This window comes from Zootoca vivipara, chromosome 5 (genome assembly GCF_963506605.1).
Source record: "Zootoca vivipara chromosome 5, rZooViv1.1, whole genome shotgun sequence".
NCBI classification, from domain to species: domain Eukaryota; kingdom Metazoa; phylum Chordata; class Lepidosauria; order Squamata; family Lacertidae; genus Zootoca; species Zootoca vivipara.
In genome coordinates, this window is record NC_083280.1 from 1,835,183 (window position 1) to 1,861,851 (window position 26,669).

At 47.1% G+C, this 26,669-nt stretch overlaps 1 protein-coding gene across 1 annotated transcript in view; it reads right to left on the reverse strand.

Annotated features, from left to right (window-relative positions):
• P3H2 (prolyl 3-hydroxylase 2) overlaps window positions 1-26,669 on the reverse strand; it is a 109,648-nt gene that overhangs the window by 27,384 nt on the left and 55,595 nt on the right. Inside the window, exons 2-4 of the mRNA XM_060274256.1 lie at window positions 12,903-13,049; window positions 10,522-10,711; window positions 1,044-1,175 (exon numbers count right to left, since the gene is read on the reverse strand). Coding sequence (XP_060130239.1) covers window positions 1,044-1,175; window positions 10,522-10,711; window positions 12,903-13,049 — 469 coding nt within the window. The remainder of the gene's footprint in view (window positions 1-1,043; window positions 1,176-10,521; window positions 10,712-12,902; window positions 13,050-26,669) is intronic.

The window sequence follows — 26,669 nt, forward strand, 5'->3', positions numbered from 1 at the left end:
TCTCTTTTATTTTTCCTGCATGTCTGGAACTGCAAAAATGGCCGTGATGGGAGGGACCACCTAGCAGGCCTGAGTTTGTGATAACTGGGTCTGCTTTGTTGTCATGAATTGTACAGGTCTGAGCTACAGGCTGGAAGTTCAGGAGTCCAAGAAGCCCCTACACCAAATTAAGGTGATGGAATGTTCCTCCCCATCCTATTTCCAGCAGTGGTAGAGTGGTTAGAGAGCTGGACTAGGACCTCAAAGTCTTCTGTTTCCAGTTTAGAACAAGCCACGGTTTAGTTTTGGATGCAAACTCCGTGAACCGTGGTTTGTTCTAAATAAAATTAGTTAAGACAAGCCAGGATCAAACCATCGTTTCTAACTAGAGTGAAAAATAAACACAGCTGTCCCCTAAGTTTGTACGTAACAGGGAACCATGGTTTGTTCTAAAGTGAAAGCTCTCCTCTCATGTACAACTTGTCGAAATCCATTGTCAAATAAGTACATCTATGTTGTTGTTTTTTGAATGAGGATTTAACTGGAGGTCTTTCTAATTTCCATGTGGGGAAAAAGTGTGGGGAGGGGGATGACCAGTTGTTAGAAATTTCTATGGGTTTGGGGGGGTTTTTTTGCAAAGTTTTTTCAAAATGCATATAAAACAGAGAGAACAGTGATAACAACAGGTGAAAATCAAAAGATGAAAAGGAAAACTATAAAACAGACACATAGAATGAGCACAGTTGCACATGGGGTACAAGCAAAGACCACCAACATTGTCAGTGCAGTTGAAATTACTATTTGAGATGCCAAGATCATACATAAGGCTAATTCTTTTGAAAATATAGCTACATTGGTATCATCAGAAATATTCAGTAATCTTCATTTGGGGCAGGGGAAATTCTGGTTCTAATCTACTCTGATTTGGCGCCAGCCACATGGATATTGCTCAGCACAAGCAAGATAACTCCCTGGACCCATGATAGCTTTAGGTTTTTAGGTGGTCATCCTGTCACTCAGGGGAACATCAGAACGGAGGCAAGAAGTCGAGGAAGCCTCTGTACCTCTGTAATAGGCGAATTGCAAGAAGTCGTAATGGAGGGGAAGGAAGTTGTCGATGGGGGAGAGTCTCCCTGGGCGCGTCGCCAGCTCCCTCACACACTCGTGTTGACACACCAGGACTTGCATGTAGTGATCTGTGAAGAAAGAGCAAGGGGCAAATCTCAAACAGGAGGAAGGAAGCAAAAAAACACAACAACCCAACCTCAGCTTCCTGCGCTCTAATGAGGAATAAACAGCAACACAAGAAAAGCAAAACGTTGTTTAATAAGCAATCGTTACTCAACTTCAAAACCTTCTACACTGAGGACTCTATATGACGGTACAGACTATAGCTAAATGCCTCCTTTCAGTCCATTTCAGCTGCTTGGGTGCATGAAAATACATCTCTAGATGACCCCCAGTATACCTGCCAACATCCTATGATTCTCTCCTTCATTGGAGATTTTTAAGCAAAGATTGAATGGCCATCCCTCAGGGATGCCTGAGTTGAGATTTCTGCATTGCCAGGGTTGGACTAGATGACCCTCGGGATCCCCCTCCAACTCTGTAATCCTATGATGCTATGTAATATGGGGTTTTTATAGGTTTCTAGTGCAGCCTTCTCAACCTGGTGTAGGTTACAATGGCTCTGCTCAGCCTCCTCAGTCCATGGCAGCAATGCTCCTAAATGCCCGTTGCTAGAAACTGCAGGAGGGGAGAGTAGCTCTCGCACTCAGGTCCTGCTTGTGGGTTTGCCTTTCTGGCATCTGGCTGTGAGCACAGGGCCTGATCCTGCAGGCTCTGCTTATGTTCTCGTATTTTGGATGTCCACTCGCATTTCATTCAACTGATGAAATGAAAACAAGGTTAAATATATAAGTGTTAAAACTTGGGAAGGAGTGGGGGTGGGGGTCCCATTTGCACACCCGACTTTGTATTTGTGGTCAACCTCAGCAGGAAGGCATCAGTCATCGTCTGCTAGCCTGCCCCTGATATAGAGACCCAAGAGATCGCTTTCTGAAACCTTTGTTCACACAAGCAAACAGGTACTTCCCGGCAGAAACGGTCCAATTTCTTTTAAGGGACAATAATATTTCCGTAACACAGAGAGAGGCCCCTCTATGCACTGTCTGCAAAGGAAATCAGGAAAAACTAGTTAGATAAATTGTTGTGCTAATTCGGAGGTTTAATGGGAAATCAAGCTGGATTTCAGCTTTTTGGTGTCTCTCTTACATCGTGGATGTTGGCAAATTGGATTTTCAGAAAGCAAAATAACATTAGAATTGGAAGGGTGTCATATAGAAGAGGGTGAAAGGTTGTTTTCTGCTGCTCCAGAGAAGCGGACACGGAGCAATGGATTCAAGCTACAAGAAATAAGATTCCACCTAAACATTAGGAAGAACCTGACAGGACTTTGGTTAGAAAAACAATAAACTTATAACCTTATGGGTAGGGAGGGATGGTGCTGCTAATGAAGATCTATAAGTGTTTTGCTTTCTTAAATTAAGTCCCTTCCCGTGGGTGGGGGAAGCAACTAATGATTTTTTGTCAAAATGGCATTTTCTTCCAGCTGCAAAATGTTACGCATAAGAGTTTGTGAGCCACCCGCCTTCTGGAGACCGTTGGTGGCGGGAATCAGATGAAGTGTCGCAATCCTTCCTAAGCCGAAGGTCAACAACCAGCCATAATTCAAAAGGAGCTAGATGAACAGAAGGCAATGTGCGGGGCTTAAGTCACTCTCATCAAATCTCCTTTGGTTGGGATGGAGAGTCACATCTGTACTTCGTCTGTCCTCTCCTCCTCAACTCAGGTAGGAGGGACTTTCTGAAGAGCCACAGGGAGGGTGCATTATGTAGACTGACCTTAGTCCCCTCTGAAATACCAACATAGAGAAATGCCCCCAAACACTTAAGGATCTTGTGTTTTGGGTAGGAGAAGGGCAAAGGAAGACTTTGTTGCGTGTCCAGGCTTCGGGGTCACTGTGACATCAATCACTTTCCCCTCCTCCCAAGTTTCTGAAGGATTCCAACTCCAGAATACAAAACACTTGCTCTGAATTCCTTTCTACTGAACTGAAAGTAATAGTACCACTGTATTCTGCTCTGGTCAGACCTCACCTGGAGTACTGTGTCCAGTTCTGGGCACCACAGTTCAAGAAGGATACTGACGAGCTGGAACGTGTCCAGAAGAGGGCAACCAAAACAGTCAAAGGCCTGGAAACAATGCCTTATGAGGAATGACTTAGGGAGCTGGGTATGTTTAGCCTGGAGAAGAGAAGGTTAAGGGGTGATATGATAGCCATGTTCAAATATATAAAATGATGTCATATAGAGGAGGGAGAAAGATTGTTTTCTGCTGCTCCAGAGAAGCGGACACGGAGCAATGGATTCAAGCTACAAGAAAGAGGATTCCACCTAAGCATTAGGAAGAACTTCCTGACAGTAAGAGCTGTTCGACAGTGGAATTTGCTGCCAAGGAGTGTGGTGGAGTCTCCTTCTTTGGAGGTCTTTAAGCAGAGGCTTGACAGGCATATGTCAAGAATGCTTTGGTGGGGGTTGGACTGGCCAACAGACCCCCACAGATCATTCTCCTTGCAGAGAGGAGCTTGAAAATCACAGCAAGAGGACACACAACCCTCTGTCTCTAACCTCTTCAACCCCCACCTGTTAGGAGTGATGTGCGGGCAACAAGAAGAAAGGGCAAAACAAAAAGCAAAGTGAAACAGGGAGATTAAGCCCTGCCTTTCAATCTTTCCCTTGCCATCTTTCCCTGCCCTACAGCCATGCCACCCTCGCGACTCCTCACCACACCCCATCTGAGCTGCCCCTGCCTTCTCCTGACTGATTGTTCCCTTGTCTCCCTCCACCCACCCCTGAAACCCTTTTTATCCGCCTGGCACCCACAAATCACATTGCTCCTGCCTGCCTTCTCAACGGATCGTGGCCAGCAGGAGGCTTCGTTTTTGCCCAGCCTGTCATTGCCAATTTCTACCTGAGCACACAACCACGACCAGTGCACATTAGCAAACTTGATGTGCTTGTACATGCAGTTTTATTATGTTTTGTGGTGTCCCTGCAATGCACAGCGAGGGGGAAAAAACATGGCGATGATCTAGTGAAAGTGGAATTAGGGGGAGTGTGATGAGGAGCGGGGGAGTGATCCAGAGGGACAATAAAGGAACTGAGTGGAGGCAGATCCTCTACTTCCTGATTCTCAGCAATGCACTAATCCCTTTGCACTTGGCAATGTTTGGGGGAGCATGTGGAAAATCAGGCTTTGCACGCCCACAGAGAGCTCTCCAAATCTCCCCTTGAAGAATCAGGGGAGGGGGTTGAATTTCTGCTTGAGCTGATGGCAAGGAACGGGCTGGAATGTCCTGCAATAGCCAAGCAGATGTCTTTCAAGCCTGCGTTTGTGCCTTAAATGTTTAGGCAGATACACGGAGGCAGCAAGGGAGACCGAGCCGCAAGTCCGTTAATCGAGAAGGCCGCTGACGGGGATTGCTGACCTTGGCTCAAGGACGGGCAGGCTGACACGCTCTGTCTGTAAGCCTTCCTTTTCCATCAACTGAAAATGCGCCTTCAACCTGGCCTGTTAAGTCAACCGGTGAGCAAGGCAAGAGAGCGGAGCCACAGCTCTTCTACCTTCACCCTTTCTTGCTACCCTTGTGGGAATTCGGCTAACAGCAGCAGCAACAATGAACCTTTCGGTTTAGCAAGCTGCGATAAGCAAATCTGGGCCCTTGATCTTAGTTCTAGAGCTCTTACAAAGGCTGCAGTTCAAGGAGAGGAAGAGCTGGAAGCTGGGCTCTCTCTGCAGCCTGGTGGAATAGCCATCGCTGGAGGAGAAGGAGCAGGAAAAGGCTGGTGGAAAAGCTGGCTTCTGCTTGCTTTTGGTAACCATTTGGACACAAGACCAGGACAGCTGAAACTCCAAAAGTCTCCAAGAGAAGGAAAAGGAAAGATTAGTCCCCCTACAATTGGATGGATGGTGGCTAACAGATTGAGGTTGAATCCTGACAAGACAGAAGTACTGTTTGTGGGGGACAGGAGGCGGGCAGGTGTGGGGGACTCCCTGGTCCTGAATGGGGTAACTGTGCCCCTGAAGGACCAGGTGAGCAGCCTGGGAGTCATTTTGGACTCCCAGCTGTCCATGGAGGCGCAGGTCAAGTCTGTGTCCAGGGCAGCTGTCTATCAACTCCATCTGGTACGCAGGCTGAGACCCTCCCTGCCTGCAGACTGTCTCACCAGAGTGGTGCATGCTCTGGTTATCTCCTGCTTGGACTACTGCAATGCGCTCTACATGGGGCTACCTTTGAAGGTGACCTGGAAACTACAACTAATCCAGAATGCGGCAGCTAGACTGGTGACTGGGAGCAGCCGCCGAGACCACATAACACCGGTCTTGAAAGATTTACATTGGCTCCCAGTACGTTTCCGAGCACAGTTCAAAGTGTTGGTGCTGACCTTTAAATTCCTAAATGGCCTCGGTCCAGTATACCCGAAGGAGCGTCTCGACCCCCATCGTTCTGCCCGGACACTGAGGTCCAGTATCGAGGGCCTTCTAACGGTTCCCTCGTTGCGAGAAGCCAAGTTGCAGGGAACCAGGCAGAGGGCCTTCTCAGTGGTGGCGCCCGCCCTGTGGAACGCCCTCCCATCAGATGTCAAAGAGAAAAACAGCAACCAGATTTTTATAAGACATCTGAAGGCAGCCCTGTTTAGGGAGGCTTTTAATGTTTAATTGTTTTATTTCATTTTTCTGTTGTAAGCCACCCAGAGTGGCTGGGGAAACCCAGCCAGATGGGCAGGGTAGAAATAATAAATTATTATTATTATTATTATTATTATTATTATTATTATTATTATTATTACAATTCCTTCTCTGCATGTTTTCAATTAGTATCTCTTAAAAGGTAAGAGTAATAGGCTTAAATCAAATGAATAATAATAATAATAATTTATTATTTCTACCCCGCCCATCTGGCTGGGTTTCCTCAGCCACTCTGGGCGGCTTAAAACAAGGTTAAAAATACATTAAAACATCCGACATTTAAAACTTCCCTAAACAGGGCTACCTTCAGATGTCTTCTAAACATCAGATAGTTGTTTCTTTCCTTGACATCTGATGGGAGGGCATTCTACAGGGTGGGCGCCACTACCAAGAAGGCCCTCTGCCTGGTTCCCTGTAACCTCACTTCTCGCAGCGAGGGAACCGCCAGAAGGCCCTTGGTGCTGGACCTCAGTGTCCGGGCAGAACGATGGGGGGTGGAGATGCTCCTTCAGATCTACTGGGCCAAGGCCATTTAGGGATTTCAAGGTCAGAACCAACCCTTTGAATTGTGCTTGGAAACTTACTGGGAGCCAATGTCTTTCAAGACTGGTGTTATGTGGTCTTGGCAGCAAATCTTCTACCTTCAAGGACAGATACGCTTCCTTGTGTACCAACCATAGAGGTCTTTAAGCAGAGGCTTGACAGGCATATGTCAAGAATGCTTTGATGGTGTTTCCTGCTCGGCAGGGAGTTGGACTGGATGGCCCTTGTGGTCTCTTCCAACTGTATGATTCTATGATTCTATGACCCACAAGAGCAACTCTTCCCTCCTGTGGTTTCCAGCAACTGGCATTCAGAAGCATCCCTCCCTCCAATTGCGGTGGCAAAGCAGAGCCAGTAAGGCTAGTAGCCATCAATAGCCCTCTCCTCCTCCATGCTTTGGTCTGTTTTAAAGCCATCTAGGCTGTTGGCTGTCCCTGCCTCCTGTTCCAAAATTCAGGACCACTGGACATCCACAAGTGAAATCCTGACATTACTGAACATGTGGACTGACAACATGGAATTTGCTCCCAAGGAGTGTGGTGGAGTCTCCTTCTTTGGAGGTCTTTAAGCAGAGGCTTGACAGGCATATGTCAGGAATGCTTTGATGGTGTTTCCTGCTTGGCAGGGGGTTGGACTGGATGGCCCTTGGGGTCTCTTCCAACTCTATGATTCTATGAACATGAAAACTTGCCACCGTAAAGAACTTTGGGCATGGATGTCTGCTGCAGCTAGGATTTCCATACCTCAGCAATGGAAAACCTTTTTTTAAAAAAACCACCTACATTTGTCTTTGTCGTATAAGAACTTATGGACTTTGGCTATTGCGGGGAAAATAACACATAAACTGTCGGTTTCCAGGGCGACTAAGAATCCAGAATGATTTTATGTCATCGGGCAAGATTTTATTTCCTATTCCTCAGATATTCACCATCCACACCAGCTCAGGAAATGTAGATTATTATTTTTATTACACTGTCTATTATTATTGTCTGTATTATGTGCAAGGAAGTTAGCTCCGTTGTGGGGCTGATCATGTCAAGGTTGTGGGTTCAATCCCCACAGGGGAATATTCCTGCACTGCAGGGAGTTTGACTAGGTGATCCTTAGGGTCACCTACAATTCTATGACTTTGATGATGATGATGATGATGCACAAATTTATGTTATCCATGTTGTACACTGCCCTGGGATCTTTGGATACAAATCAAATATCTCCAGGGCCGTCACATGGAAGAGGGAGCATGCTTGCATTTTCCTGCTCTGGAAGGGTAGGACTCGAACCCATGGCTTCAAGTTACAATAAAAGAGATTCCAATTAAACATCCAGAATAACCTTCTGACAGTAAGAGGAACGGTCTCCCTCTGGAGGTGGTGGACTTTCCTTCGCTAGAGGTTTCTAAGCAGAGGCTGGATGGCCATCTGTCAAGGGTTCTCTGGCTGCAGTTCTGGCACTGCAAGGGGTCAAACCAGATGACCCTTGGGGGTCCCTTCTGTCAGGAGATTCAGTTCCACCTTAAGGCTTAGGCATGTTGCTGCTGATATATGTCACAGGTCTAGGCATTTCCTTTTGGACTTTTACTTTCGCTGTACTGTTTGATCTGATGGAAGAGAGAAAGCATCGTTTGCTCTCTCTTCATGCATGCTGTAAATAAACCACTTTAAAATGCCTCTCTGCTGCCTTATCATCTCCGCTGAAACCGCGTGTGCATCTCTGCTGATTGCGTGCTCAGGTTGCTGAGACCCTGAGTCACCTTTCCTGGGAATCACCGGGACTGAGGAGAAGAGGGGGCTGCCGGCTGGACCTCCCAATGGTGAAATCCCAACACCTTCCAGTTCTACTATTCTATTGTAGCCTGTGACAAAGAGTGGAGAGGCAGCTTTGCCCAAGCTCTGAGCCCACCTCCACCCACGACAGCATAAAAGAACAGGGGGTGGCACAGAGAGGTCCAGGAGGGCATCTGCAGCTGAGCTGCAAAACCAACCCAAGTGGAGAAGAAGAAGAAGAAGAAGAAGAAGAAGAAGAAGAAGAAGAAGAAGAAGAAGAAGAAGAAGAAGAAGAAGAAGAAGAAGAAGAAGAGGAGGAGGAGGAGGAGGAGGAGGAGGAGGAGGAGGAGGAGGAGGAGGAGGAGGAGGAGGAGGAGGAGGAGGAGGAGGAGGAGTTTGGATTTGATATCTCGCTTTATCACTACCCAAAGGAGTCTCAAAGCGGCTCACAATCTCCTTTCCCTTCCTCCCCCACAACAAACACTCTGTGAGGTGGGTGGGGCTGAGAGACTTCAAAGAAGTGTGACCAGCCCAAGGTCACCCAGCAGGAGGGGCGGAGACTCGAACCTGGTTCCCCAGATTACGAGTCTACCGCTCTTAACCACTACACCACAATGACTCTCAGATGAAGAGGATGGAGGGGGGCAAGCTGGCCCTCACCTGGGAGGAAGAGGGAGAGCCCCTGCCCCGTTATCCTCAGTCACCAGGCTCAGCCTTCTAGGAGCCCAGGGCTTGCAAGAACCCGCACTCCTTCAGCCCTGTGGTTTGCTCCTTTGAACGGCAGCTTTCATTTTCCATAGTAGCAGCAGCTGGAGGAGAAATAAATAAACCCCAGCCCTTCTCCTGGCCCAGCTAAATAAGCCTCCTCCAGCCAAGAGGTCTTGAACCCTCGCCAGTGTTTTCCCCCCAATGGCCAATCAAGCAATTTATGATGCTCTCCATCCTTAACCCTGCTGGGCTGGTGGCCAAGGAATAAACTGTTTCGCTCGGCAGATTTTGGATCTTCCATCTTCGCATGCCGGTGGCATCCTTGCACAGGACCCCGGAGTGCTTGCCAGCGGCTACCTAGGGAAGGAGAGGGCTAAGGAGGTGACCTTTGCAGGCAATGTCAGCCCTTGTGATTGGCAGGCAGCATGAGGCCTCCGGATTGGCTGGGGCTCTGGCGTTGGAAAAAATATATAATTTAGACATCACTTGGGAAGACAAGCGAACTAATATCAGTGTACTGGAAGAAGCAAAGATCTTCAGTGTCAAAGCAATGATTCTTCAACATCAACTTTGTTGGACTGGTCATGTTGTGCGGATGCCTGATGATCGTCTTCCAAAGCAACTACTCTATTAAAAATGGAAAGCATAATGCTGGTGGTCAACAAAAGAGGCTTAAAGACTGTCTCAAGGCAAATCTTTAAAAATGTAGTATAAACACTGACAACTGGGAAACACTGGCCTGCGAGCGCTCCAATTGGAGAACAGCCTTTACCAAAGATGTCATGGGCTTTGAAGACACTCGAACTCAGGACGCAAGAGAGTAATGTGCTAAGAGGAAGGCACACTTGGCAAATTCACACCATGAGCAACTCCCTCCGGAAACCTATGTCTCCACTGTGGAAGGGTGTGTGGATCCAGAATTGGCCCCCACAGTCGCTTACAGACTCATTGTTAAAACCGTGTTTATGGAAGACAAACTTACTTGGCTACGAGGAGTTGCCAAAGAAGAAAGTAGCATGGAACCAGACCCACCACGGAAACCATGCAAGATTGGATCGAGGAAGAGATAGGAGAGGAAGATAAAATGGGGTTAGCAGCAGACAGTTGTCCTTGAACCCAGGCCTAGTGTGTGCATTCTCCAACCTACTTCTAGATTACTGCAATGCATTCTGTGTGGCGCTTCCCTTGGAAGCTGCAGTTAGAACAGAATGCTGCAGCACGATTGCTGACAGGAGTGAAGCCTTGCCTCCTCCATATAACCCCTGTGCTCAGAGAGCTCCACTGCTTGCCGATTTGCCACAGGGTCAAGTTCAAGGTTTAATCAGGCCCCTGTGGCAGTTTATTTCCTGGGGTAAAATCCTAAAAAAAAACTCTTCAAAAAACAAATTCAATCCTAAAAAAAGCTCAACAATTCCAACCCTAAAGAAAGCTCAACAACTTAAATTCTAACCAAAGCTCAACAACCTAAAATCCCAAAAAAGAGTCAACAACTTTCGTTGACCCTTTGGTCAGCCCTCAAGGCCCTTCACTTCATCAAATCTGGCCCTTTTGAAAAAAGTTTGGACACCACTGCCTTTAACCCTTCAGACCTATTACCTCACATGTGCCCCTCAACCCCTTGAATCAGTCCACCTTTGCCCTGTCACGGGGGTCACAAAATACCCCCTATATTCTGCATTTGTATTCATGGCTGCACCCGCACTCTGGAACTCCCTACCTGCGATCCCTTCGTAGAGGGTGGCCTTATAGTCCAGGTATTCGTAGTCCTCAAATTTCTGCGATCCTTCGCACAAGACCCGGCACTCTGTATCAGCCACGTGGTAGCCCCTCAGAGCCCTTTCCAGGAACTCAATGGCCGCGTGGTACTCTTCTTTGTCGTAATGCTTCACTCCCAAAAGATAGTCCTCCTGTAATACCAAAAGAACATGGGAAATAGTTTAACTGTGCGCTGTGTGAAGGGGGACTCCATTTGATCTGTCCTGAATCTTCAAATACTCAGCTTCCTTCAATGCTCATTGCCGTTCTAGTGTTAGAAGAGAGGGAGAAAAACTCTATCCATTTCTTCCATGCCACACATGGTTTCATAAACCTCCACCAGGTCACCCCTTCCTCTTCTTTCCCCTAAACCAGTGGTTTTCAACCCGTGTGCCGTGGCACCCTAGGGTGCCTTGAATGATGCTCAGGAGTGCCACTGGTGTGGGATGGAACACTGGGGCAGACAAGTCACAACAGTTCCTAGAGTGTCCACTAAGAGGAACTCACCTGGGGGAAGACCTGGCTAAGTTCCTTTTCCTCCAGATATGCAGATGAGATGGATTAGCTGGCAGACAAAAGCTCCCAGCCAGCAGCCATTCTCTCTCTTAGCCATTTCTCCTTCAATGGGAACACATCTCCAGAGAATCTCCAGTTAGGATGGTTCTCCCTCTTGGCCTGCAGCCAAGAGAGAGACCAGATGGAGCCTTACTTTACTAAGTAGTCTCCAGATGTACATAGTTGTAACTTTTCTACGTAAGCCTGCCTTTCTGAGATTATGCTGTTAACTCAGGATGAAACTGTAAGTAAACTCTATCTTATTTTATAAACACTGTGTTGTGTATTTCTTTTAAGAGGGACAAAGGGGACTTTGCCAGGAAGTATAATATTGAAGTATAAAGTATAATATTATTGTACAGGTTTTAGCAAACCTGAACGCACTCGCTTTGCTGCACACAAAAGGGGAATGTCACTCTGCTGATATTGGAAGCTTGCTGACACAAGCTTGGATAGGATCTATCTAATAATATATCCTAATCCACATCCCTAACATTCCCACAACTGGCAACACTGGCCTCTGTCCCTCTTTCCTTCCCTCCCTCCTCGGATGCCCTCTGAAGTCTCTGCCTCCCAAAGGCTTGCACACTTGTTTGTTGCAGCAGCCCTGGCTGCAAGCTCTCCAGGAGAATAGTGCCTCTGGGGCTGGCCAGGAGGTGCTGGTTGCCAGGAGCTGAGGTGACCTTGGAGTAAGCAAGCAAGTGGGAAGGGAGGCCAGTCTGCCAGCCCTTGCTGTTGGGAATGGACAGACAAGTCCCAGGCCCCTGTGGGGCCATGTGAGGAGGTACCTCTCCTTGGGGCAGGTCAGAGACCAGGGGCAGCAGAAGCAGCTGCCCAGAGGACTCCCAAGGAGAGGGGAGGGGAGGCCGAGGGAACACTGCACAAGGGAGTGTGTTTGAAAAAGGAGGGCAGGCTGCCAGCTCTGCAGGCAAGGGGTTGCATAACTGGGTTCCTGAGTCCCACAGGGGTGCCGCAGAAAGAAGGGAGTTGGACAAGGGAGTCGTGGACCCCAAAAGGTTGAAAACCTCTGGCCTGAACTAAATAGCCCCCGGTGCTGAAGCCTTTCTGCGCAGGGAAGTCACTTCACCCCCCTGACCAGTTTGGTTGCCTTTTCCTGAACCTTTTCCAATGCTACAATATCCTTATTGAGATGAGGTGACCAGAACCCTATGCAGTATTTCGAATGTGGTCACACCATAGTTTTGTATAAAGGCGTTATGATACTGGCAGTTTCATTTCTCTTTCCTAAAGATCCATACCATGAAAGATTGAGCCTTAGGAGCAAGATGTCACTGGCGGAGACCACCAAAGAGGGGGACCCCCCAAAAGCAAGTGAGACAGCGCTGGAAGTCCAGAGAACCCATGGCTCAGTGGCAGATGAGCCAAAGACCCCACTCTGCATCCTCAGAGAGGCAAGGTAGAATCTCCTTGAGATCTGCTACTGGTCAGTATTGGTCACTAGCCTCTTAGATGCAGGGCAGATTCAGAAAAAGAAAAAAAGCATCCATTTCTCTTCACTCCCTAGACCAAGATGATGTCCTCCACATATTTTGGACCACAGCAAGCATCTGCTCTGGCCAACACAGCTGATGGGGACATCTCAGGATGTGCTGTAGCCCCCAGAGAACATTTGGTTCACCTTACTGAAACTCCCATGTTGACCCACCAAGATTTTGCCCAAGCAGGATCCCACCAGATTTGCTTTGCATGTTATTTCCAGTAACATTTCAAGGGTGGTTCTGTTTCAGATCCATAAAGAGGCCCAATGTCGCTCTTTGGCAACATTACCATGTGCGGTCGGGCCTCTCGGTCAATCAGGTCCACCTTCCCCGCTGAGGTCCTGTAATTCTCCAGGTCTTGCTGAACCTCCATGTGCTCCGGGTTCGCCAGGAAGAAGGTGTGGGCGGCAGCAGCTGCCTTGTCCAACTGGTTCAGCTGCAAAGAAAAGGGAAAGAAAGAGGCTTTGAGGCTCCTTGCAAAGCGTTCTGAGGTTTTCTACGAACAAGCAGTACATAATTTTTATGACATAAAGTATAAAGAAAGAAAGAAGGGGAGAGTGTGACTGCTCCACAGGAGATCCCAGAGGGTTTATTTATTTAAAGGTAAAGGGACCCCTGACCATTAGGTCCAGTCGCGGACGACTCTGGGGTTGTGTCGCTCATCTTGCTCTATAAGCCGAGGGAGCCAGCGTTTGTCCGCAGACAGCTTCCAGGTCATGTGGCCAGCATGACTAAGCCGCTTCTGGGGAACCAGAGCAGCGCACAGAAACGCCGTTTGCCTTCCCGCCGGAGCAGTCCCTATTTATCTACTTGCACTTTGATGTGCTTTTGAACTGCTAGGTGGGCAGGAGCTGGGACCGAGCAACGGGAGCTCACCCCATTGCGGGGATTCGAACCGCCAGCCTTCTGATCGGCAAGCCCTAGGCTCTGTGGTTTAACCCACAGTGCCACCCGCGTGTATTTATTTACACAAGGCCAAAATGAAGTACAACAATGAAAACACCATGGGTGGGAGTCAAGCAAGTTTTACTCAGAGTAGACCCAATAGAATGAATGAACATGAATAAAGACCCTTATGCACAGTACTTTTATAGCAGTATTATACCATTTAAACCAGTCATCATGTTGTTGTTGTTGTTGTTACATTTATATATTGCCCTTCCTCTGAAGATCACAGGGTGGTTTGCAGCCACATGAGCCTCAAGTGACAACAGTGGAACTAGAATTACCCCCAAGCAGACTTGAAATTTACGGCATGTTGCACACTGAAATAAAATTATATGAAAATGAAATACCGGTGGTATTTGACTCCTAGTAAGTTAGCAAAAATGTATAGGACAAATTCAAATACCTGCTGGAAATGTAAAGAAAAAGAAGGGACCTTTTATCATATGTGGTGGACTTGTATGGTAATAAAAGCTTTCTGGGAGATGGTATATAATGAAATGGGGGAAAAAATGTTTATAATAACTTTTGTTAAGAAACCAGAAGGTTTTTTATTAGGAATTACAGGTACCGACATTCCAAGGCAGCAGAAAAGACTTTTCATGTATAGAACAACAGCTGCCCGGATGTTGCTAGCCCAGAGATGGAAAGAAGACAAAGTCCCGACCAGAGAGAGGCATGGCAAACCAAGCTGCTAAACTACACCGAAATGGCAAAACTGACTGGAAAACTCTGAAACCAAGAGGACAAATTTTTTTTTATAAAAGAATGGGGAAGATTTGGGAGACTGCTGTTAGCAGATGGAAACACTGGCAGGATTTTGATTTCACTTGTAATGTAAAAATTACCATGGAAGTTAGAGTATGGAGGGGGTGGGGGAAGTGCTGAGATTCAGAGGAATCTGTGTATGTGGATATTTGGATTTTTATAACTTTGTATTTGTAAAACCAAATGAAAATGATTTCAAAAAGAAAACAGAATTACCCCCAAGCTGGGCATCCCAGGATTTCCGGACACACTGCCCAGGGGGGTCACTTTGGTGCTACTAAGACACCTGTGTGATTTCACCCCCGGAGGTGCACTCCATTGTCTCGTGAGACAGACAGCTGCCAACAACTCTGTGTTGTGGTAATTTCCAGCTTGGACTACTGCAATGCTCTCTACGTGGTTCTGCCCTTGAAGGTGATTCGGAAAGGTCAATTGCTCCAAAATGCAACAGCTGGATCCCCGGCTGGGGTTCCATTTAGATCTCATATAACCCCCTTTTGAAAAACAGCTGCATTGGCTGCCAGTTCATTATCCACTCAGTCTTCTTTACCTCAGCCTTCTGACACTTGAGGTGCAAGTTTTCAGAGTCCACCTTGTTTTTATGACTGTAAGTCTTTAAAAAAACAAAACAAAATGGTTTTTCATATTGTGCTTTAATGTTATAACCCTCCCAGGACCTCACGGCAGAGGGTGGGAAATAAACAAATAAATATCATAATAAGGATGTCCCGATGGGAAAGGGCGATGCCAGAGCAAATGCGGCAAGCGGCACAGATTTCCTCACAACCTCTGGGCCATGGAGGTGTCTCTGCAAATGTGCTTTTCGGAAATGGGAAGCAACTGCCAGAACTCATAAAACGGGCTGTTTGCTTAACTGGCAGCGAGAGGCGTCTCGCCTTGTACTGTACATGCAGTTCAGCAGAGCTCTGGGAAAACAGTGGATTAAAAAAACAGGGATACACATCCCAACGTGGGGCTCGAACCCACAACCTGAGATGAAGGGCCATGATTCTGTGCCAGAGCACCTGCTTTGCATGCAAAAGGTCCTTCTGATTTCAATCCCTGGCATTTCCAGAGCCCCTTGTCCCCCAACCTGGAAGGCTGCTGCCAGTCAGAGTGGACAGAACAGAGCTAGATGGACCAGCGAGTCCAACTCCGTACAAGGCAGCTTCCTGTGTTCCGCAACCTCTTGAAACTTGCAGAAAGCCAGAGGTTTTTCTGCAGCAGCACTTAAGAAGGAATGTGGCCGTCCCTGGCAGCCAGATCTGCTAAGAGCACCCTGGTGGTTATCAATTACGCACTCGCTTTCCTTCCTCGCTTGCAATGTGAACTTTGTGTTCCGTGCCGAGCACGTCCAGGCAGGGCTCTGCGAGGCCAGGAAAAAACCCACCCGGTGTTGAGCATGGCTGCCCCACCTTCTACCTCCAGGGCGCAAACGTGCCATTTCTCCCCCTCCCTCAAAAACCTCAGCCCCTTTCCTTGACTCGCCTGAGCGGTTGGCATTTTTGGGAGACGGCTTCAAACAACACTTTAAGACTTCTCATCCTGGAAAGTGTCCAAGGGGGAAAGCACCTGGAGCAGGGAGGGGAAGGTGTGGGGGCTTCGGGCCAGAGGTCATTGATTCCGAAAAGCCTGCGTGGAAGTAGCATCGTGCAGCACATTTCTGCAAAGGGCCCTGCAGGGTGGGATCTCTCCGCTCGGAATGCACCAAACTGCTCCTTGCAGCCTGCGCTACCTGGTACATGATTAAAATGAGGGGCAGTGCAAACTCGGGAAAGGCGGTGGTGGTGGGGAGTTGGACCCCAGATTGCAGGATCATAGAATTGTACGGTTGGGAGGGACCCCCAAGGATCATCCAGTTCAACCCGCTGCAGTGCAGGAATCGCAGCTTGAGAATCTCTGGCAGAATAATAATAATAATAATAATAATAATAATAATAATAATAATAATATATTATTTGTACCCCGCCCATCTGGCTGGGTTTCCCCAGCCACTCTGGGCAGCTTCCAACAAAGATTAAAATACATTAAATGTCACACATTAAAAGCTTCCCTAAACAGGGCTGCTTTCAGATGTTTTCTAAATGTCAGGTAGTTGTTTATCTCTTTGACATCTGATGGGAGGGCGTTCCACAGGGCGGGTGCCACCACCGAGAAGGCTCAGAGAAGGACAACCCAAACGATCCGGTGGATGCAGCGACACTGTGGGATGTGATCCATGAGAGGCAGTCGAGTACAACATTCCTTGAAATGCTAGAGAAGACATGCGAGGGAATGTTTGGTCCAGCCAGTTGAAACTTCCTGTTCCTCCTGGCCTGGAACATCCTTCTTTTTGCATGTCAAACAGAGATTTGAAGTAATAAGGAAGTGCACAGGTGCTTTTTGAGATTCCTTCCCCCCTTACTCTAACATTTACATTTTGCACACACATTCACATTCTCGAAATAAATTTTTATTGATTTTCAAACAAAGTTAATACACCAAGAACATTATGTACATCAAGATCCTCAACGCGACTTCCTTCCTTCCAGCTGATGGTAAGTTATTTCAGTCTCATATCGTATTATCTAATTCATTATATATATATATATACCATTGTGAGAGTTATGTTATTACCACTAACGATTTCATACCTTTATAATTAATTTTAGCATATTCAACAAATTTACTCCATTGCAGTTTGAATTTTCCTTCGTCCTGTTCCCTGATTCTATTGGTAAGATTGGCCATTTCGAAATATTCTAAAAGTTTCGACTGCCACTCATTAATTGATGGCATTTTGTTAATTTTCCATTTCTGGGCTATCAGAGTTCTCGCCGCCACAGTGGCATATAAAAAGAAATTTTGGTCAGTTTTTGCAATTTCTTTATCCAATAGTCCCAGTGAGAGATTTCACCTTCTTGGGCTCCTTGATCACTGCAGATGGTGACAGCAGTCACGAAATTAAAAGACGCCTGCTTCTTGGGAGAAAAGCAATGACAAACCTAGACAGCATCTTAAAAAGCAGAGACATCACCTTGCCGACAAAGGTCCGTATAGTTAAAGCTATGGTTTTCCCAGTAGTGATGTATGGAAGTGAGAGCTGGACCATAAAGAAGGCTGATCGCCGAATAATTGATGCTTTTGAATTATGGTGCTGGAGGAGACTCTTGAGAGTCCCATGGACTGCTAGAAGATCAAACCTATCCATTCTTAAGGAAATCAGCCCTGAGTGCTCCCTGGAAGGACAGATCGTGAAGCTGAGACTCCAATACTTTGGCCACCTCATGAGAAGAGAAGAATCCTTGGAAAAGACCCTGATGTTGGGAAAGATTGAGGGCACTAGGAGAAGGGGACGACAGAGGACGAGATGGTTGGACAGTGTTCTCGAAGCTACGAACATGAGTTTGACCAAACTGCGGGAGGCAGTGCAAGACAGGAGTGCCTGGCTGTGCTATGGTCCATGGGTCACAAATAGTTGGACACGACTAAACAACAACAACAAAGACTGCATCCAGTGAAGAGGTAGGTCTCTTGCCTACAAGAGCTGAAGTCATAATACTGTAGCTTTGTCTGCCTTTCAAGAGCCAAATGACCCTTTCCTGGGTTTGCTGCTGCAGCCCAGCCGGGCTCCCCCTCTGGAAATCACATTCTCCCGTTTGTTTTATTACATTTGCTTTCAGTGCGTAATTGCTCGCTGCTCTGGGAGTCCTCTTGGAAGCAGAACGGAAACACGGAGAACATGAAAATGAAATTATCTCATCAGCCAGCTCCAACGTACACACAGCTGACAGCTCCCAAACTCAAGGCTCGCCTCAGCTCGGCTCTTTGGAGAGCCTTGGGGGAAGAAGGTGCTCAGCAGGGCTGCAGGCACGGTCGAGACCTAGGTGTGGGCCACACCCTGCAACATTTTGATTGCTATTTACGGCTTCCACTGGTGCATCTGGCTGTGCACAGGATGTCGGACTGCAGGGGCTGTTGACCTGATCCTGCAGCCTAGGAGCAGGAGGGGCCGAGGGGTCCGCCTCCCCAATAACATATTTGAGGGGGACAGGGACCCCAAAAGTTGATGGGCATTGCCAGGGCCGGATTTAGGTTTGATGAGGCCCTCAGCTCCTGAAAGTAATGGGGCCCTTTCTATGTCCAGCTGTCCTTTGTCAACAACCAATTGCCACAGTTTTTTATATGGTGCTGTGGCACTGTGGGTTAAACCACAGAGCCTAGGGCTTACTGATCAGAAGGTCGGCGGTTCGAATCCCTGTGACAGGGTGAGCTCCCATTGCTCGGTCCCATCTCCTGCCAACCTAGCAGTTCGAAAGCACCTCAAAGTGCAAGTAGATAAATAGGAACCGCTACAGCGGGAAGGTAAACGGCGTTTCCGTGCGTTGCTCTGGTTCGCCAGAAGTGGCTTTGTCATGCTGGCCACATGACCCGGAAGCTGTACCCCGGCGCCCTCGGCCAATAACATGAGATGAGTACCGCAACCCCAGAGTTGGTCTTGACTGGATCTAATGGTCAGGGGTCCCTTTACCTTTACCTTTATATGCTATATGGTAATTTATGGACCTAATAGGTATCTAAAGCCATTTGCACATCACAAAATATTTATTTTATCAAAGTAGTTGTTGAACTGAAATAAAATTAAGAAGTATATTAATAGTGAAATACAATTGAGAAGTATATTAATAGTGAAATAATTATTCAGCTCTAGCTTAAAATGATTTTTCATCCGTAACAAACTTAATAATGCAAACACATTGGTATTTGGCAATAACAAAAGTTCCTTTAGAAACACAATTATATTTTTCAAGATAACAACGCTCACGCAAATCATAAAGAACTTATAATCCATCTGTTGTCAGCAACTAGAAGCATCATAGCCAGGCACTGGAAGGACTTATCGGGAGTGGGCTTGGACCAATGGTACCAAGTTGTATGGGAAACGGCCCTGCTAGAAAAACTAACCAGTAAGCTGAAACTGACACGGGGACAAACAGAAGAAGACACCTTCACCCCAGTATGGTTTGTCGGGTATGGTTCCCCTTCATCACTTATACAACCCAACAGGACAATGACAAAAACTTACCGGCAGCATACAAATCAATATGGCTAACTTGATCAAAACACCCTCCCCCCCCACTCACGCAAGAAATTAAGGATCATCACAGCCAACCATGAATGAACAACCACATTCTAAGACAAATCCTGACCTCTCTCACCAACAAAGAAGCACGAACAAACAACAGAGAACCTGCACAAACGACGCTGACGCTGAACCCCTACACATATCAAGAAAAACAGAAACATCGGCAATTCACCACACCCAACCCCCCTTCCCACCTACCTCTTTCCCCCCTTCCTCATAATGTCTCAACAAGTTATAATCGATGTGTAAAAATGATGCATGAAAAAAGAGACATTGCACTATCTTTGTAACCTAAGAAAATCTTTAATAAAAATAATTACAAAAAAAAAGAAACACAATTTACAAAGACTCATAATCTAGTCTCTAGAAACTTGCTATAACATGAAATAATAATAGGTGATATATTCAAATAGTGTCTGTTCACCATTGTGAGGGCTTATTGGGGCCCCTCCAATACTTTATTCAAGTCAATACTTTATTCAAGTCCTGCAGAGGATTTCCCGTGTTCTTACTATGTACATAGGCAAATAACTAGCTGGAGAAAAGTTAGCATGTTTTGCAGTTTTCCCTTGGGAATGAATTTTCCTTACCTAAGGTGGAGGAGGCACAGATACTGGTTGGTGTAACAGGTCTCATAAACAAGGGCAAGGGGGTGGATTTCCTTTGTGTTTCGTGTCATCAGAGCAATAGACAGCAGGCAGGTTTGATTCCGTCAACTGTTTGGGCCTCTTCAGGAGGTCCTTTTGTGTAGTGACATTAATAGCCAGAAACCAGAGGCTTTGCCACTTCCACCAATCGGCACCAATGATGGGCAGGGATTTAAACAATGTGAGCTCATCATATAGAACAGGCATTCCCAAACTTCGACCCGCCAGATGTTTTGGACTACAATCCCCATCTTCCCTGACCACTGGTCCTGTTAGCTAGGGATCATGGGAGTTGTAGGCCAAAACATCTGGAGGGCCGCAGTTTGGGGGTGCCTGATATAGAACATGGGTCGGCAAACTAAGGTCCGCGGGCCGGATCAGGCCCAATTGCCTTCTAGACCTGGCCCAGGGACGGTTCAGGGAAAAGAACGTTTTTGCTTGAGCAGCACCGGCCTGACTTGCGTGACGAGGATGCCCGAAATCCCCCCAAATAACTCACACCAGGACACTTAATTTTGGTTTGGGTTTTTGGCATTATTTTGGCCACAACTTTATTTAATTACAATTATTTAGTTGAGTGTTGGCTTAGGCTGTTGTCCCCCGCTTTGGGACAGGACCAATTTCCATCTGCCCGTAGGGGCAGGACCATTTCCATCTGACCACTTGGGTCAGGACCATCACCATCTGTCCAATTTGGAAAGTACCAGCTCCGATTCAAAAGTGACCAAATTCAAAAGATGCCAGGAATAAATAGGGGGCCCATTAGCCAATCAGAATTACGCATTCATTCATGCACGCCCCCTAATCACACTGTCTTGCAGATCCCCAGCACCCACCCAAACCAGGAGGATTTCTACATCCCTTCCGCAACCCACATTATCTTTGATTAGATAATGCGCTTTAGCGTGGCCAGCGACTTTTCCCTTCACCCATGCATGCGGACACGCTCTCCAGGGCTGACAGGAATGGCACACTTACCTCAGCCCCCCACCCCACCTTACGAGAGAAATTGGGTTTTACACCAACGTGTAAAACGCAAAGGAAGCAGCGTGGATGTATGAGGGAACACCCCCCCCCCAAAAAATGACATTTGTGCAACATTGGGATTGGTCCCAATAAGGGTTTTTGCCAAAAATGCAGGTCATAATCATGGCAACATAGTCTGGCCTCCCACAGGGTCTGAGGGACAGTGGACCGGCCCCCTGCTGAAAAGGTTTGCTGATCCCTTATATAGAACAACAGAACTGCAATTGAATTGGAAGGGACCCTGAGGGTCATCCAATACGGGGAATCTTAGCTAAAGAATCTGAAATATACTCGGAGTCGAGAGTGGATTTCATGCTCTTTATTCAGCTCATAGTCATCAAAGAGAAGAAGAGAAGAAGAATGCCATTTCCCCAAAACCATCTGCTTATATACATAATTTACACAATGGGCTTTCCGTGATTGGCTACTTCAGGGCTACACCTGTGGGCCAATCAGTTTGTGGATTGACTTCTGCCAGCAGCCTGATTGGCTGCTCCTGCAGGCCAATCAGGTTGCGGATTCACTTCTGCCAGCCGCCTGATTGGCTGCTCCTGCAGGCCAATCAGGTTGCGGATTCACTTCCACCTGGAGTTGGATTGGGTGGCTCCTGCGGACCAATCAGACTGCTGATTCTGGATCCTATTGTTCTATGATTCAGCTCAGTACATTACACCCCCTGACAGAAGCCTCTGTCCTCCATCCGCACTTTACTAGGAATTTTAAGTTTGAGTAACTATGCTAGAGGTTTCTTACTTGAAAAGTTTGAGGGCAGGCACAGAATGTGACAGCTCCATCTGGAAAATGAAATGAATCTTGGGTCGGGGTAGAATTAATGAAACCCATAAATACCAAGGAAGGAAGAAGACGTTTTTCTCCTGCGCTCCCAAAAGAACCTCTCGAAATGTTGTCGGAATGTGGTCCCAGTGCCTAGGCTTTGATATCTTCAGAATTGTTTTAGCAGAAGCTGGATCCTGTCTCAGAGCAGCCACAGCTGCAGCGTGCCAGACATTTCAGAGGCCATCACAACAAGGAGCAGACCTCAAAGATGCTTTGCTGTTTAATTGAATCACCACCCCATTGTTTTGTTTCATAAGCAGGGTTTTAGGGCCTTTGAGAGAGGACAAGGGGAGAGAGAGAGAGAGAGAGAGAGAGAGAGAGAGAGAGAGAGAGAGAGAGAGAGAGAGCGCTCTTCTCACAGTGAGTGCAGGAGCAACTCTCCCCTCCTGCAGTTTCCAGTAACTGAAATTCGGGAACATTGCTGCCTCCCACTGTGGAGGCAGAGTAGAGCCATCTTGGCTAGTAGTCATTGACAGCCTTCTCTTCCATGAATGTGGCCCATCCTCTTTTAAAGCCATGAGGACAGCATGAACGACTGAGCCGCGACATTTGCAAAAATGCAAAACAATTTTTTATTTTTTTAAAAAAACACCCAAAGAGAGAGAGAGATTCCCCATAAAAGAGCTCAATGAGGTCTGAGCAGGGGCAGCAACCTCCCAGAGTCACAATTGTGGGGGAGAGTCAGGAGGCTACATTGGGCAGGGAGAGTGAACTGGCCCCATGTGCTCCTAAAGTAAAAAGGTAAAGGACCCCTGGACAGTTAAGCCCAGTCAAAGGTGACTATGTTGTTGTGGCGCTCATCTCGCTTTCAGGCAAAGGGAGCCAGCGTTTGTCCACAGACAGCTTTCCGGGTCATGTGGCCAGCAGGACTAAACCGCTTCTGGTGCATGAGAGAAACCAGAGCGCATGGAAACACCGTTTACCTTCACGCCGCAGCAGTACCTATTCATCTACTTGCAGTGGTGTGCTTTCGAACTGCTAGGCTGGCAGGAGCTGGGACTGAGCAATGGGAGCTCACCCCATCGCGGGGATTCGAAACGCTGGCCTTCCGATCAGCAATCCCTAGAGGCTCAGTGGTTTAGACCACAGCGCCACCAGCTCCTAACAACTTCTGGAAACCTGGAGAAGAGCATGTTTTCAGGTTTCCTATTGGGACATCTGGTTGGCCCCAGTGAGAATACGATGCCGGACTAGATGGGCCATGGGAAGAGGATCTTGCTATTTCTTGGTTCAGTAACCTTTAAGATTGGTCTCACAGGCTCGGCATGCAGCACTTCAACACACGTCATTTAGACTGCAAGGGTCAAGAATCATAGAATCATAGAATCGTAGAGTTGGAAGAGACCACAAGGGCCATCCAGTCCAACCCCCTGCCGAGCAGGAAAGAGAGGGCCTTTTTGCTGGCAGCTCTGTATTCCTGCAATTCCCTCCCAGTTGCTGCCATCTTTACTGGATTGTAAATGATTTCTCTCGATTTGAATTTCTTTCAGCTGATGCCTTGGGCGGCAGGACACCTGCTTTGAATGCCGAAGTTCTGGATAGAGCTGTTACCAGTCAGTGTAGACAATGCTGAGCAAGACGGACCAACAGGTCTGAGTCAGTAGAAGATGACTTTCTTTGTTTCTACGGAGGCTCTCAAAACCGCTGCAAGCTGTGTCTGCACAGGGATTTTGCAGACCATTCAGAAAAGAGAAATTCCTGAGGCATCATCTCTCCCTGGGGCAGAAGGCAGAGGCATTTAGAATCCTAGCATCCAGGGAGGAATTTGGACAGGGAGATAATTTTAGAAGCATCCCTTCCAAGTCACAGGATAACTTGCGGCAGAAACCCACTTCCCTGGAAGCCCACCTTGCCACCTGGGGCTGCTAATCCATCGCAGGCAGGGGTCCCATCCCGCCTCCAAGGGATGGAGTTGGACCTGGCAATTTGCCAGAGGCATCAGCAAGGATTCTGGCCAGGACACAAACCACAAAGGCTGCTCCTGGAACCAAAACACTCCTTCTCCTCCCCACAGCCGTCGCTCGGTAATGATGACCAAATCGACTGCTTTCATTTCCTGAGAGCCTGGATTCAATTATGCCACTCAGCTTGCTGCGATAAATCAGAATCTGTTTGAGTGGGTGGGTGGGATGGAGATGGGAGATTTGGAGAAAACTCCAAGGCAAGGCCTTTACTATTTCTGGACGGATGCGCAATCCGTGAGCCCAAAGCTGAATGCCGCTGCCATCTGGACATTGCAACCCCACTAAAATAAAATAACGAAATCTCAGGCATCGTAAAACAATCAAGTAACACTATTTGCAATAAAATGAAGCAAAATTTGAAACAAACAAAACAAAGGCTCCCCTTGCCAGAGAAGAGTCGGCTGATTAAAGGCCAGTTGATCAGTAATGCTATGACCACATGAAACACAAAGCAAATAGAAAAAAGACCTGAGGTGGAAGCCTGGACTTAAAAGTTTAAGGCGACCTTTCCTTGGTGCAACTTAATGTCCGAGGAATGATATAAGACAGGCATGTCCAACAGGTAGATCATGATCTACCGGTAGATCACTGGACGTCTGTGGTAGATCACTGGTAGATCACTGGCTCCCCCCAAAGAAGCTCACCAACTTTGGCTCCCCCCAAAAAAGCTCAGCAACTTTGACCTGAACCCCTAAAAAACAGGCCTTCCTTCTCTCAAAAAGAAGCTCAGCAATTTTGACCTGAACCCCCCAAAATGGGGTAGATCACTGCCAGTTTTTAACTCTTTGAGTAGATCACAGTCTCTTGGGAGTTGGCCACCCCAGATATAAGAATTCCAAGGTCTCAAATATAAAATAAATATTCATAAATGCACACATATCTAAATATATAAACCATGTGTCTGAAATAGTACAAGAGAGCAATCCTGAAGCCATTTTGCCTCACCCAATGACCTCAAATATTCCTCTTCAGTAAGGGAGGCAAATGGGGAAAGTCTTCCCATTCTCTTTCCGCTTACAAATCCTATCTTAAGGGTGTATTTGTGTATGAATAAGGTGAGCCTGTGTGTGACCTGGATTCAGGAACTAAAGTATTAACCCTCAAAAAAGAATGGCCAGGCTGCCCAGGTAATGCAGTCAGTGACCATTATTAGGTATCCTGGCAGACGGGATTTCTGCAGTAGACCACCTCCTGTGATGTATGTATGGTGATTTTGGGGTGGTCTTTGGCTAAGGAGGTTGGGCAATGTCCAAAGTCTGTAAAGGTTCCTTCACACTTTTGTTCATGGTCTCTCCCTCCTTGGAAAGAGGGGTGGGAACTCTGTTGCAACAGAAAAATAAATATCACCCTTGCTTTCCACTGGATCCTGTTTATGACCGATCACGGACTTATGAGACCCCTAGTCCCTTGGATAGTTGGGCAGCAAAAGCCAAGCTCTAATTTTTACATCAGTAAACATATCGCAGGAGCTTGGCCAAGGTGGTAGGCAAGGCTGGATAAGATATTTCTGTATTAAGGAGCTGTGTCTACAAAGCCCAGGGCTCATTCAAGGAAGCTGAATGATAGGAGACTCAAGGCAGACAAAAGGGGGAATTTCTTGACACAGGTGAGCAGAGAATGCCTTGATGGCCACAGAAGAGGTGATAGAAAGTTTGTTCTGGAAGAGGTTGAAATAGTTGGAAGATGTATTTTTCCTACACGGGAGAGTGGCATGATGGAAAATTATCTCAGAACCTTTGGATTCCATCCTGTAATGGAGTACAGAATAAGGTCTGAATTTGGTCTGGGCCACCATACTTACTTTACTCATGTATGCATTTCATAAAATTCATACACGGCTTGATGATGATGATGATGATGATGATGATGATGATTATTATTATTATTATTATTATTAAAAAAACAAACCTCAGAGGGGCTTTTAAAAAGATAAAACTCAAAAACCCTTTGTAGTTTTCCTTGCAGACAAAGTTCTCCAGCTAATCTGGCTGTGCTTTCCAGCACACTTCCAGTTCCATGGGCATTATTTGTGAGGCGGAGGAAACTGTTTTTCAGGATTTCAACATTTTTCTGCAAGGCACCAAACTATGATAGCCCTCACCCCACCCCCGCCAAAATTGTGCCATCAAATTTTGAGAAATGACCTGCAATAAACCTCTGGGGGAAAATGTGTCTCCAATTACCCTCATGCTACAAATCTGGGGGGAAAGGAACAGCCTAGGAAAAAGATGTTGTTTTGGAAATCAGGGGTCCGTCAGAATCTAGAAATCTGTAGATGACATGCTTCAATGGAAACATCTCTCCCCATTTAGTGAATTATTCTACCAAGTAGTGTGGTCTCTTCTCAGAAAGCTCACATCTGGCCATGTGCAATCAGGCATTTTCTGCTAGCTTTCACGATCACCTCCAGGCTTGACTACTGTAACTCGCTCTACACGGGGCTGCCCTTAAAGCTGACCCAGAAACTCCAGCGGGTGCAGAATGCGAGGCTCCTTACAGGGTCCCGGCCGCGGAATCACATTCATCCAGTGCTTTACCAGCTGCACTGGCTCCCGGTGGAGTACAGGATCAGGTTTAAGGTGCTGGTTTTGACCTTTAAAGCCCTATGCGGCTTGGGACCCTCGTACCTACGGGACCGCCTCTCCTGGTATGCCCCGCGGAGGACCTTAAGGTCCACAAACAACAATATTCTGGAGATCCTGAGCCATAAGGTGGCTAGATTGGCCTCTACTAGAGCCAGGGCC